Genomic DNA, 15546 nt, shown 5'->3' on the forward strand with positions numbered 1-15546 from the left:
TTACTGTCCTTTAATACAACACAGTGACATGAAAAATGACCGAATTCTTGCTTTCATTGTTTTCTTCTCTTCTTCTTTCGGTTCATCGACTTCAACGTTGATATTAATTTGTGTTTGTGTTTCTTTCTTTTCTTCTTTCTCTTCTTCTTCTTTCTTTTCAATATCTATATCGTTTATCAATATTTTGATTTGTACTTTTTCCATTTCTTCTTCCTTTTCAATATCGATATTTTTTAGAAATATTTCGATTTCTCCATTTTGTTGCTTCTTATCCTCTTTATAAAAGTCTGGCTTTTTTTGTTCTTCCTTCTCTGACTCATTTTGTCTTTCCTTGGAATTGTTTGTGTTTTGGGTTTTTTTCTTCGTTTCGACTTTAACTTTTTCATTTTCATTTGTTTTCAATCCTGTAAAATATAAATGATCCAATTTATATGTTTTTTCAGCATACAGGAACTTTTATAATTACATGCTTGTATTGCATTTGATTAAGCAAAATGTAACTTGCTTGACAATTGCAGAGACACACTACGAATTGGGTTAAACAATCATCTAAAATTTTCTAGGATTTAAGTTTGAATTTAAGTAAAGGAGCACAAGAAGCTGCATATTTGTTCCATATACCACCAAGACAATATATTCCAGGAGGTCTTGGGCAAACAAACGGACAAAGGTGTAAAGATTGTTGCCAATCTTTAATTTAAAAACAATATCTTTGGTTTCTGGATATTAAATAATGACTAAACAACTTTTAAAAGTATAAGAGATTATTATTATCAATAATAATAAATACAGGTAAATGAAATACAATAGATTAAAATGTTTGAATGAGTTTTTTGTGTATGCAAAATTACCTCTTTGAATCTTTGAAGATCTGTTTAAATTCGTTTCGTTATAAGAAAGATCCGGTTTTTATAGACCTTAGCACGCCTTATCCTTGCGTGTAAGAAAATAGTTCGCTACCGGTCAAGGTTTATCATGTAAACAACTGTCAGTGCGTAAATAAATATGAATTATAAAGAAAGCAAACACGATGTCATACAAGTCTCGACACCGATTCAACAATATAATGCATGTAAATACAAGTAACTAAAGAAATGTAGGATTCATAACAAGCTAGAAAACAAAGATGTTATCCGAACGCCACATGTTGGCGGAATTTCGTAACGTTAAATCGGCAACTGTCAAATTTGCCGGGAAGGACGTTACGTTTACTATAAGGTACTGCCGCGGTATTTAACGTTCACAACACTGCCCTCCGTCAAAATAGAATTTCGTCTCGAAATTTAAATAACTGTGAAATATGAATTCATTATGCAATCAAGCAAAATTTAGACAACCACCTGCTGTCTCAATAGAAATTAAAATTAAGAAAATTTCTTCCTGTCTAAATCACGAATATCGGAATAACCTACCACGATCTATGACACGTATAAATAATGATAAAATTATACCAACGGCATACAAAACAATATACAATCATATAAATGATATTAACAAATGTCTAGTTATGTGTCTTTTCAATATAAATAAATGTTATTAGAATTTTCGACGTCTTCTTTTTCCAACAACTTCACTGTATTATTGGTTCGTCTTTTTTTTTCTCTTCTGTTCTTTGTCCCTTCTGTGTTCTCTTCTGTTCTGTTCTCCTCCTGTGTACTCTTCTGCTCTTTCTTCCGTTTCCTCCAATCTTTTTGTGTATCTCGAGTCACATGTGTTTTATTCCCAAGTTCATTCCTAGTTTGGTCTAAATCAGTTTTATTGAAACTTACTTTCAGTTGACTTATCTTTTCCTCCTGACAGAAAATGTTTCCATCTTCTTCTGTAACTATAACATTTACAGTTTCTTCAGTAACTGGAACATTTTCATCATCTTGTGTACCTAGAACAATTACAATTTCCTTTGTAACGCTTACATTTTCTTCCGTAACCTTGATGTTTTCTTCTGTAACAGTTATATTTTCTACTGTTACATTTTCATTTTCTTCTGCAACATATTGCAACAGTTCAGGCAACATTTGAACATCGACCTTGTCCGTCTGTATACCCTTATAACTTGCACTAGTAATATTGTCCTTATATACATGTAGATGCATGTACTGCATACATGCTATCATGGGGTTTTCGGTATTTGCCAGTACTGGCTCTACCATTGAATTTCTAGTTGACAGGAACTCACTTCTGTCCGCTTCTTTGCAAATGATAAGTCCAGAATTATTGTCCTTTTCTCCGACTCTGGCTACTTTCATTTCATCAATTAGGTCACAGCCTAATAACTTGTTCTCTACAATGTCAATGGGCGCTACATCAACTGGCCATTTGAAGGTTTCACTCCCCAGATTAGCCTCTACCTCTTCAATCCCTCCTGTTGTCAAGCTCTTTCCGGCCTCAGCAACTTCCCAATTTCTTGCTGCTCTCCTTAGTTTTGGCCGTTTACTTTCATGAATCTGATCATACAACTTCTCACTTAGAACCGTCACCTCTGCTCCAGTGTCAATAACTGCGTTCTTCGCAATCTTGTTAATGACCACTGGAACTGCAATGCTAGCTGCTGTCACCCGATCAACGATACTCTCTTCTATCCTGTTGATCGTTTCTGCACTACCCATTACCTCCTCTGGTGTGTTCTCTGGTGTGTTCTGTCGTATCTCCTTAGACTCCTCAAACAACATCTCTAGGCTTAAATCTAGGTCTTGTATATCTAGGCTATCTTCTTCAAATGATCTTTTAATAGAAACTGTACCCACTGATGTTTTCGGTTCAACCAAATGCTCTTTCATTTGGCAAGGTTTCTCTTCATATCTCAAAATGTTCTCTTTAATTTTTTCTTCATCATGTTTAGGGGCTGACACTTGGTCGATAGTCTCAACCCTTAGCAGTTTAAAGACTTTTCAGTTTGGTTTTGACTCCTTTCATCATTCCTTATAAAACCACTTCTGTTTTCTTTATGATAGGGGCTTCTCTTTTCTTTTGGACAATCTCTTATGTAATGGCCATCCTCATTACAGTTGAAACATCTGAGATTCTTCATCTTGGTTGTACGGTCTGTATACACTTGCTTATTTGGCCATGAACTACTGTAATAATCTTGTTGTGCATAATACTTTGTCGTTTTCTTCTGAATTATTTCCTCTAATGACTGTGTGATCCCTCTTTCAAATTGTGTAAGCCTCTCCTCAGTTACATATCTTTTCCCACCAACTTTCCTTATTTCGATATCATCTTCAGCTTCATCAAAATCAACAGTTTCCTGCATACTCAGCTGACGGATGTTTCTATCTTTATTTCCTCTTTTATATGTTTCATATAAAGTCACCTGGTGGATAGCTTCAGTCATACTGGTAATTCTCTTTGTCAGTAACTCTATAGCAATGCTCTGGTCAGGTAATCCCCTTAACATGTACTCTACACTCAATGTACTGTGAGTGGCTACGTCAATAGTTGGAAATGACCGTCTGACTAGCATTTCTACTCTGGAAGCATATTCATGGATGTTTTCTTTGCCCTGTTTCCTTAATGTATGCAATTCTTGTCTATACGTCTCTGGATAACCATGGTCACCAAATCTATCAGACATAGCTGCACATAGCCCAAAGAAAGATCTTTTGGTCTCTGGTGAGAGGTAGGACGCATAAACCATTGCCTCATCTTTAAGTGCTGTTACTAATTCAATGGCTTTAGTATCAGTATCCCATCTGTTTATCTCTGCAATGAGCTCGAACTGCATAAAGTAGGCATTCCATGGATCTCTGCCGTTGTAAAATGGCACTCTGTTTCTTCTCCCATTGTCTATCTTGGAGTTTTCAATATTATGGTACTGTTGCTGTGGTCTGCCATATTGTTGCTGTGGTCTGCCATACTGTTGTCTAGGTAACCAGTTTGATACTGGGGAATTGTTTGGATACTGCTGGTAGTCTGGACGTTGCTGGATTTCAGGCATGATTGTACTGGTACCAGAATAGTTTGGACGATGCTGGATCTCAGGTATGATTGTACTGGTACCAGAATAGTTTGGACGATGCTGGATCTCAGGTGTTGTCATATCAGCATATGCATATGATGTTTGTTGCTGGGTCTCTGACAATGTTGTATCCATGTATGTATGTGTTGAACGTTGCTGGGTCTCTGGCAATGTAATATTGTTGCAGGAATTTATTGAACGTTGCTGGGTCTCTGCATAACTATCTTGACTACTGACAACAGGGTCAGATTTAATCTGAGTGAAATGTTGAGTATTCATGTTCTTCATCTGAAGCTTTTCATTTCTTAATGACTCTAACTCTTGTCTCATCTTTACCATTTCTTCACTCTCATATGATTTCTGAAGTTTTTCATTTCTTAATGCCTCTAACTCTTGTCTCATCTTTACCATTTCATCACTCTCATATGATTTCTGAAGGTTTTCATTTTTTAATGCCTCTAATTCTTGTCTCATCTTTATTATTTCATCACTCTCCCATGATTTTTCTCTTGTTATAGTCGCTATAGCACTATCACTCTTACTTTGAGTTGGGAAAAGAAATGGGTTTGTGCTTACTTCCCTTTGAATATTATTCACAGTACTACTAAATGGCCTGGGGCTTGTATTTATTTCCCCCTGGTTTAAACTAATAGCCTGGTTTGATGCTAAATAATTATGAGACGTGACATCCCCAAATGAGCAGGTATCAATATTTGTAGATGCAACAGACCAAGTGGGAATAATTGAACTAGCTAATGTGGTAATTCCCCTACTAAGTGAATTGGACCCCTGTGGTATACGAGATCTGTCTCTTAAATTATACATTTTACTTTTAATTGCTAACTGAAATCAAGAGTTTCAATTTTACTAATCAACTTGGATTAAACTTTATCCTTGTTAATCTTGTAGTTTTTCAGAATTATTCAACTTAGATTACTTTTTATCCTTGTTGAAGTAGAAAAACAATTTCCTATGTCTTACTTTTAAAACACCTTTTAAATTATGAATATATCCTTATTTTGTGAAATAGACTATATAAATAACAAATTTGAAATAGACTATAAATTTTTCAACTTTGACCTTTTCCAAATATTCTTATATTTACAACTTAGATTTATATTTATCCTTGTTGTAAAAGAAAACTTTTGAAATAGACTATTAAATATTAACTTTGAAATAGACTATAAATATAATTACTGGACGGTCTGGACCTATTTGAATTATTATGGTCTTAATATTTAACTTGGATTCAGATTTATCCTTGTTAAAATAGACTTCTAAATTTAAACTCAACTTGGATTAGAATTTATCCTGGTTGAATATGGTATTTACTTTTACTATATTTAAACTTTCAACTTAGATTAAAATTTATCTTTGTTGAATTGTACCCCTGAACTATTTAATTTCAACTTGGATTTATATTTATCCTTGTTGATATATATTAAATTTTAAATTATGACCTTTTCAACTTGGATTAGAATTTATCCTTGTTGATATAGATTCTGACTATCTATTATATTATATCCTTTTCAACTTGGATTAGTATTTATCCTTGTTGATATAGATTTTGACTAACTATTATTTTTTTTTTTTCTTTTTCAACTTGGATTAGAATTTATCCTTGTTGATATAGATTTTAACTAACTATGATATTATTACTTGGATTAGTATTTATCCTTGTTGATATATATTCTGACTTACTATTATATTTTATCTTTTTCAACTTGGATTAGAATTTATCCTTGTTGATATAGATTTTAACTAACTATAAAATTATTACTTTTCAACTTGGATTAGTATTTATCCTTGTTGAATTTAAAATAACTTAAATATATACTATAATTTAATTATATTCACCAACTGTACTATCTATTTCTCATCCTTCGTTGAAGTGTCTTTTTTTTTTTATGTTTAGGTTTTTTTTTATGTGTAACCAAATATCATAAAATATGGACAGAAACAATGTATGTACTTAACAATTGCGTGCCTAATAAATATTCACGTAGATTCTTAAAATTTTCTTAAGAAAGAAAACTAAATCCGCTGCCACCAGTGTAAAGATTGTTGCCAATCTTTAATTTAAAAACAATATCTTTGGTTTCTGGATATTAAATAATGACTAAACAACTTTTAAAAGTATAAGAGATTATTATTATCAATAATAATAAATACAGGTAAATGAAATACAATAGATTAAAATGTTTGAATGAGTTTTTTGTGTATGCAAAATTACCTCTTTGAATCTTTGAAGATCTGTTTAAATTCGTTTCGTTATAAGAAAGATCCGGTTTTTATAGACCTTAGCACGCCTTATCCTTGCGTGTAAGAAAATAGTTCGCTACCGGTCAAGGTTTATCATGTAAACAACTGTCAGTGCGTAAATAAATATGAATTATAAAGAAAGCAAACACGATGTCATACAAGTCTCGACACCGATTCAACAATATAATGCATGTAAATACAAGTAACTAAAGAAATGTAGGATTCATAACAAGCTAGAAAACAAAGATGTTATCCGAACGCCACATGTTGGCGGAATTTCGTAACGTTAAATCGGCAACTGTCAAATTTGCCGGGAAGGACGTTACGTTTACTATAAGGTACTGCCGCGGTATTTAACGTTCACAACAAAAGATATAAACACCTTCATTAAACTTAAATATTTTACCATTTTACAGATAGTAAATCAAAGAATTTCGCTTGATCAACTGTTGCTGAAATCTGATAGAATGTAGAGAACTTAAAGACGAAATCACTCAAGTAAATACCTTTCTCTGATTTTCTTCTCTCTCTCCAATCCATCTTTGTCATTTGTTCTCTCTTCAGTTCTTTTTTCCACTGAACTTTGACCTCCCTTGAATAGTTTTCCATCTTTGTATCTATCATTTCGAATTGTTTCTTTACCATCTTTTCTTCCTCTCTGGCTCTCTTCAGTCTTCTTTTTTCTTCCCTCCTTATTTCTCTTTTCTTCTTTGGTTTGTCTTTAGCGTTCTGCTCTTCTGGATTCTACGATTTAAAAGTTAAACGCCATTTAAATCTTTCTTTAAATCTCAAAGAAAATATAATTTTGATGTGAAATGACCATCCGTAAAACAGGTCAACATAATTTTACCAAAAAGGGACTTAATAAATGGCATACAATATGAGTTGGGATTATAGAATAGAGAATAACGGGTATAGAGCGCTTAACATGCACAAAGATAGAGAAGTATTGGGTTACAGAAAGAGTATAGAAAAGTGATGTTCTAAGATTAAAAAATAAATAACCAAAAAATAAAGAATATAGAATAATGTCTTTAATGAGATGCCTAAATATAAAGAGTAGAGAATATGGAAAAAAAAATAAAGGCAAGAGAAAAAATCGAGTGAGCAGACACATCTTGTAGTCTTATATCCAACCTCCTTTGCAGATTTCTTGTATTCTTTTCCGGGAGTATTTTTTTATTTCCTTTGATCGCGGAATTTTTAAAATCTTACAAAGTTCGCATATTTAGCATGTAAGTAGGTCTTACCTGATAAACATATCCTTCCGCATGCTTAAATGGGTTTTCAGCGATCTTCTGCTGGTATATCTTAGTTAAAACAAGTCCTTCAAAATCAAAATTTTAATAAAAACTAGGTAAAATGAGTAGTCAAAATTTTAAAAATGAATCTTTAACATATATTTACACTTAAACACAAAATACAAATACAAAAAGGTAATCGTCCTGAAAAAAATATGTTTCAAATGCAATTAAAACAAAGGTTTGATCAGTAAAATCGAAAAAAGTTAGTTCATATAATTTAAATTATAAGTTATTATTTGCTTTACGTACAGTGGCAAATATTTCATGCAAATTCAGGACAAACGATGGACTTGAGATTTTTGTTTTTAATCCGTTACCTGTATTTGTCTGCTGTTCTTCTGCTATCCTATCATTCTCTCTATATTTCCATTCTTGTAAGATCTTCATTTTGTTCTCTTCATTTTCACTATTTAAACTATCCTTGTCTTCTAAGGGAAAAAGAAAGAACACTTTACAATTATCATCCAGATTGGTTTTAAAAGACTACAATGACCTTTGTCAAATTAATAAAGAAGACAAGAATTTTCGTGAATTAAACATTTTTTTTTCATCGCAATATGCGCCATTTTTGTTCCTGCTTGACAGGATTATAACACAAACCAAGGAAATTTATGTTAACTGTAAGGTTTACCAAATGTAACTTTGTACAAAATCTAGATGAATTACAGCCGATTTCATTGAGTGTGAAGAGAAAGGTAGAATCATTGGTTAATTTGCTTGTTAGCTGAACCGTGAAGTCATTAGGAGGTTAGTTAAACCACCCACCTTTAAGAGTAACAGATAACCAACCTATTCGTCTGTAGGACTAGAATAATTAAAAAAGAAGGGTAGTTAGTATACCTTACCTAATAATGACTTCAACGTTGAGTTAACAAGCAAACTAACCACGTATTGTACCTTTCCCTACACACTCAATGAAATTGACTGTAGAGGATACGTGCTAGATGATTAAAATACATGCACAACAAGAGAAGAACTATACGATACCTATTATTAAAGAAGTTTTGGTTGTGTTAATTTCTATAGTGGTTGTTTTTTATTTTTCTATTTTTATCTTTTATCCTGTTTTGTATTTCACTTTCGCTTTGAGTCTCTTTTTATTCCCCTCCTCGTACTTTTACATACCCATTTCCTTCTTTAAAGCTTTCCCTTTGTCAGTCTCTATGCTAACTCTCTCTCTCTCTCTCTCTCTCTCTCTCTCTCTCTCTCTCTCTCTCTCTCTCTCTCTCTCTCTCTCTCTCTCTCTCTCTCTCTCTCTCCCCCCCCCACCAAACCTCGTACTTTTACATACCCAGTTCCTTCTTTAAAGCTTTCCCTTTGTCAGTCTCTATGTTTTTTCCCACCTCTAATTTTTACATACCCAGTTCCTTCTTTAAAGCTGTCCCTTTGTCAGTCTCTATGCTCTCTCTCTCTCTCTCTCTCTCTCTCTCTCTCTCTCTCTCTCTCTCTCTCTCTCTCTCTCTCTCTCTCTCTCTCTCTCTCTCTCTCTCTCTCCCCCCCCCACACCAAACCTCGTACTTTTACATACCCAGTTCCTTCTTTAAAGCTTTCCCTTTGTCAGTCTCTATGTTATGTTCCCCCCCCCCCCCACCTCGTACTTTTACATACCTAGTTCCTTCTTTAAAGCTTTCCCTTTGTCAGTCTCTATGTCCCCCCCCCCGCCCCCCACCTCGTACTTTTACATACCCAGTTCCTTCTTTAAAGCTTTCCCTTTGTCAGTCTTTAGTTTTCCCCACCTCGTACTTTTACATACCCAGTTCCTTCTTTAAAGCTTTCCCTTTGTCAGTCTCTATGTTTTCCCTCTCCCCCCCCCCCCCCCCCCCCCCACACCTCGTACTTTTACATACCCATTTCCTTCCTTGAAGCTTTCTCTTTGTCAGTCTCTATGTTTTCCCCACCTCGTACTTTTACATACCCAGTTCCTTCTTTAAAGCTTTCCCTTTGTCAGTCTCTATGTTTTCCCTCTCCCCCCCCCCCCCCCCCCACACCTCGTACTTTTACATACCCATTTCCTTCCTTGAAGCTTTCTCTTTGTCAGTCTCTATGTTTTCCCCACCTCGTATTTTTACATACCTAGTTCCTTCTTTAAAGCTGTCCCTTTGACAGTCTCTATGCTCTCTCTCTCCCCCACCCAACCTCGTACTTTTACATACCCAGTTCCTTCTTTAAAGCTTTCCCTTTGTCAGTCTCTATGTCCCCCCCCCCCCCCCCCACCTCGTACTTTTACATACCCAGTTCCTTCTTTAAAGCTTTCCCTTTGTCAGTCTCTATGTTTTCCCCACCTCGTACACTTTTACATACCCAGTTCCTTCTTTAAAGCTTTCCCTTTGTCAGTCTCTATGTTTTCCCTCCCGCCCCCCCCCCCCCCCCCCACCTCGTACTTTTACATACCCAGTTCCTTCTTTAAAGCTTTCCCTTTGTCAGTCTCTATGTTTTCCCTCTCCCCCCCCCCCCCCCACACCTCGTACTTTTACATACCCATTTCCTTCCTTGAAGCTTTCTCTTTGTCAGTCTCTATGTTTTCTCTCCCCCCCCCCCCCCCCTCTTACCTTTACATACCCAGTTCCTTCTTTAAAGCTTTCCCTTTGTCAGTCTCTATGTTTTCCCACTCCTCAAGTAAACACTCAAAAACTGCTTCGCTTAGAATCGCATCGTAAAAATACAAAGCATGTTGCTCTCTTTTGTCTTGCTCTGTCATTTTTATATTTTGTCTATAAAAAATAAAATAGAACAAACGATTAATATTTTTATTATTTTATATACACTCAAAAGTAAAAGCGGCTGTTGCTTGTAAATGTCACAAATTAAATACATGTGTATATAAAGTAACGGTACTCATAAGGAGATGTGGTATAATTTTTAATAGTAATAAGACAAAGTCAAATGTATCTTATTGACGAAAATGTACCCGTAAATATTCAGCAATGAGCAAAACCCATCCCGTATAGCCAGATACAAAGTTCCCAAAAAGAAAAATATAAAACTATTCTATGAAAGGATGCTGAATTTACAAATTTTGAAGTTGTAATTTGACACTGAATAAGTCTTTCACTATAGTCACTAAAACTGTCTTATGCGGCCGTAGGAAGAAATTTTTGATTGAGATTAACTTAGCATGGACAGTTTAACAAAAAGTGTCTTTCAGCTTCTAACTCATGTGTTTCATGCAATACACACATTCAGTCCGATGACTTTTCTTTAAAAAAAAAAACGACTTTTTTTGTATACAAACACTTAAAATAACTTACCTTATTAGAAGTCTAAGAATAAGTCCTGCAGACATCAGCGAAACTTCGACGTTGTCAGCGGTAATGATAATGACGTCGTCGACAATTATTCTTCTGCGCAGTCGTTAATTTCGACGAAAACGTTGCTCTCTCTTTGTCCGGTCGTTGGTTGGTTCGTCCGTCTATCTTACTTTATGTGATTTTTATTTGGTCAAAGTAGCTTTTGATGAAGTTGAAGTCCAATCAACTTGTAGCTTATGAAAAAAAAGTTGTGATATGATTACCAATGAAACAACTCTCCACAAGAGACCAAAAATGACACAGTACGGCCTTCAATAATAAGCAAAGCCCATACCGCATAAAAAAAAACGAAATAACAATGTAAAGCAATTCAAACGAGAAAACCAACGGCCTTATCTATATAAAAAATGAACAAAAATCAAATATGCAACAAAAAAACAAACAACAACCACTGAATCACAGGCTCCTGACTTAGGACAGGCACATACATAAACAAACAACAACCACTGAATCACAGGCTCCTGACTTAGGATAGGCAAATACATACATATAATGTGGCGGGGTTAAACATGTTAGTGGGATCCCAACACCCCCCTTACCTAGGAAAATTATATATTAGTACCACATTAGAACGAACCAAAAAAAATCAGTTGAAAACAGGCTTTTCTCATCAGATGGACAAAAATATACACTGGTTGACCATGGCTATTTATGTTCATCTGCCGCATAGTTCCCCGCATCAAGGAACAGTGATAATGACGTTTGTTATACTGTTCAATGTGATCACAGTTATTCATGTAGCCAGTGGCGAATACAGAACTTTTCAAGGCCGGGGCCCCGCTGACTGACCTGAAAAGGAGGGGGCCTCCAATCATGCCCCATATAATCATGAAAAAGGGGGGTGCCCCACCCTGGATCGCGGCCTATGGTAGCCCACAGACTAATTCAAAACAAAGTTTAAAACAAAAAAGAAATATTAAAACAAAAAGGCAGGACAGAGATTACAGCTAAAAATAATTTCAGGACAAAATTTTTCATCCTAGCCCCCCATAAAAATCAAATTGTAGCTCACTAAACAATCAACAAATCTTTTCATTGATTATGTCACATATCAGATATCTACCTTATACGTCCCAGGAGATAGACACTGTTTTGTTTTCTCTCTCTAAGCTTACTAAAAAAATGAGACTTTAGTCTGAGTAGAACATTTAGTACTGTATATATTTTATGCTCCCATATTGTCCAAAATTAGATTTTATGGGAAGATGGAGTTAATATAATAACCCATCAAAATACCATAACTTTGATATATATATACAGGACATGTTACTTGGAAGTATGTGGGCTACATCCTTTAAGATTCAGGCTGCAGCAGTGGCCTGTATATTTTATGCGTCAGTTTAAACCTAATCATAACATTTTCAATCTATCAAGCACTTTATCACTATATCACTATAAGATTCACATTTCAACGTATTTAGCAATACACACTTATGGTTATATAACATCACAGTACCAACATTGCATTCAGTAATCAAATTGCACCTACATATACATGTATTCAACAAAAACAGCTGCAGAAATCTTTCAAGCTTTCTTTTAGCATGTGAAGTTATATAAATTTCATATTTTTAAAAAGAGCAAATTAATTATAAAAAAAGAATTCGAAGATGTGGTATGATTGCCAATGAGACAACTATCCACAAGAGACCAAAATAACACAGAAATTAGCAACTATAGGTCACCATACGGCCTTTCAACAATGAGAAAAGTCCATACCGCATAGTCAGCTATAATAGGCCCTGATATGACAATGTTAAACACACGTTAACTTTGTTACCAGCATCCTTTTCTTCAAAAAAATAATATTTGAAGCATGGAATAATGTCAAATTGTTCAAATATTTAAAGAAATAAAACAAAACATATGTTTATATTCCAGTTTTAAGGATTTGAAATTAAACATGTAATGATGCACGGAATTTTGGTACTGACCTCATTACAGAATCATGGATTTTTTAGAGGACAGTTTAAACCCATTTCTCTATGGCTCTACATACATGGACTCAAAATTAACTTGGTGTAACTATATTGTAAACAAGGATAGTCTTCAAAATAAGGACAGAATTCAGGACCTCTCATGTTAGCAACTTCACAACTACAAATTTATTTTAGGACCAAAACAAAAAAAAGTTCAAGCCTAAAAGCAACAAGAGGGCACACTCTGAAATGTCTCGCCTTCTTTACTAATCATTGATATTATGTTGCTAGAGCTTAATACAAAGCTTTACTACAACTGTCACATAAAATCAACACTAACCAAAGAAAACGAAACATTGGTTAATGAACCATGAAAATGAGGTCAAGGTCAAATGAACCATGCCAGGCAGACATATACAAATGAACAGCTAACAATTCTTCAATACAACAAATATAGTTGACTTATTGCTGATTTATTAAGAAAAACAGACCAAAACACAAACACTTAACACTTAGAATGGACTGTGAAAATGAGGTCAAGGTCAAATAAAACCTGCGTAACAGACATATAGATCATAAAATATTTCCATACACCAAATATAGTTGACTAATGTATAATAATATAGTTGTATAAAATTTTCTGACGTCAGACACTCAAATCAATTAATGTGTTCGCAGATAGAAGATGTGTTTGTGTTCGGTTAAATTGTCCCCTTTTAAAATTGTTATACGATGATGACTGATATACCCATATTTTGACTATTTTATTAATTGTGACTGTTTATTTAACGCATCATGTAAATATAACGGAATTTGACGAGACTGTTATTAAAGTGAGAGGGTTAGCGCTATAGAACCAGGTTTAATCCACCATTTTCTACATTTGAAAATGCCTGTACCAGGTCAGGAACAGTTCTTGTCCATTCGTTTTTGATGCGTTTTGTTATTTGATTTTGCCATGTATTATGGACTTTCCTAATTGATTTTCCTCTGAGTTCAGTATTTTTGAGATTTTGCTTTTATATAATGCATAAAGAATTAGAAAAATAGACCAAAACTCAAAAACTTAACTTTGACAACTGAACTATGAAAATGAGGTCAAGGTCAGATGACACCTGTCAGTTAGACATGTACACCTTACAATCGTTCCATACACCAAATATAGTAGACCCTTTTGCATATAGTATAGAAAAAACAGATCAAAACACAAAAACTTAACTATAACCACTGAACCATGAAAACGAGGTCAAGGTCAGATGACACCTGCCAGTTGGACATGTACACCTTACAGTCCTTCCATACACCGAATATACTAGACCTATTGCTTATAGTATCTGAGATATGGACTTGACCACCAAAACTAAACCTTGTTCACTGATCCATTAAATGAGGTCGAGGTCAAGTGAAAACTGTCTGACGGGCATGAGGACCTTGCAAGGTACGCACATACCAAATATAGTTATCCAATTACTTATTATAAGAGAAAATTTAAAATTAGAAAAAAACTTAACTTTTTTCAAGTTGTCACTGAACCATGAAAATGAGGTCAAGATCATTGGACATGTGACTGACGGAAAGTTCGTAACATGAGGCATCTATTATACAAAGTATGAAGTATCCAGGTCTTCTACCTTCTAAAATAAAAAAAGCTTTTAAGAAGTTAGCTTACGCCGCCGGATCACTATCCCTATGCCGAGCTTTCTGCAACAAAAGTTGCAGGCTCGACAATAAAATGCTTCGCCATTCACAGCCTGATACGACCATGGTACAGATGTATATTTAGCATAAAAAACACCAAATTTTTGATGTCAGGTGAAATCAAGCATACTTTAATTGTGGACCCTTCAAATTTCAATATGGACTAATTTGAAAACAGGTATCAGGTGAACCCAAAAATTTCTATTCAGCAGCAGTCTCTAACTACATGTACATATCTCCTTAATTTTATATGATAGTCGGTAAGTCCTACAAAAATATTGAAAATGTGTAGATTTTTTTCTTTCTAGCTTCTCTCGTGTGAAAGCAATACCTTTTTGGTCACTATTTATGTGTTGCGTCTAATAAGAATTGTAACACTTTATAGTGACTGAACAGGTTAAACAAATACTTCTCAAGGAGCAGAAAAAGAAGGCAAGTCGGAACAGCACCAGCCATGCCAGTATATGTATGAATAAAAACTCAGATCAGAATAGCATATTCAAAAAGGCTTAAAACTAAATTTTGATTACTGTAAGTTTCAAACAATGACAAGTGTTTTATTTACCAAATAACTCATGTGTTTCTGTGAGAAAAAAAATCAAGTCAATTTTTGGAATTAAAGTGGAGAAATCCTTTTGACGCACACTGGCGCATGTCAATTGTGAATATACTTACCAAATATATTTTCTTTATCATGATACTATCAAGGAGTACAGTTAGTAGGAAAATATGCACAAATTACAGATAAAATAATTAAACCACCTTATTTTGCGTGCATCTCCTGCAAAATCAGTATTAGTTGAATCTATATATTCTAGATGAGTAATTATAATCAATGTAAATATGGTCCCTCGATTTTTTTCTAGATATGTCAACTTCTTTAAAGCTGTTCATGGTTCAAAATGGAGCCAATTGTTTGATTTTCACATTTGATTCCAATCTAGGCTAGATAAAGGCAAGCGTAGTATAATGCTATTCAAAGTTCATACATCGATTGAGAGAAAACAAATCCGGGTTACAACTAAAACTGAGGTAAACACATGAACTAGTAGAGGAAACCAATGAAACAACAGAAACAACAAAAAAACAAAACGACA

General features: G+C 34.4%; 1 protein-coding gene and 1 long non-coding RNA gene across 2 annotated transcripts; both read right to left on the reverse strand.

Moving 5' to 3' along the window:
* On the reverse strand, positions 1–8653 carry LOC134690182 (uncharacterized). The gene is made up of 5 exons (XM_063550159.1): positions 8650–8653; positions 7842–7952; positions 7471–7547; positions 6727–6964; positions 1–404 (listed from the first exon to the last, which is right to left on the reverse strand). Exons 1-5 carry the CDS (start codon positions 8651–8653, stop codon positions 1–3), a joined length of 834 nt encoding a protein of 277 aa, XP_063406229.1.
* A 1432-nt stretch (positions 8654–10085) lies between these two features.
* LOC134690488 (uncharacterized) lies at positions 10086–11158 on the reverse strand. Its single transcript, XR_010101939.1, has 2 exons — positions 10773–11158; positions 10086–10235 (listed from the first exon to the last, which is right to left on the reverse strand). It is a non-coding gene; the product is annotated as an uncharacterized LOC134690488 (long non-coding RNA).
* Positions 11159–15546: the final 4388 nt, after the last annotated feature.

This window comes from Mytilus trossulus, chromosome 11, assembly GCF_036588685.1.
Source record: "Mytilus trossulus isolate FHL-02 chromosome 11, PNRI_Mtr1.1.1.hap1, whole genome shotgun sequence".
In the NCBI taxonomy this organism is placed as follows: domain Eukaryota; kingdom Metazoa; phylum Mollusca; class Bivalvia; order Mytilida; family Mytilidae; genus Mytilus; species Mytilus trossulus.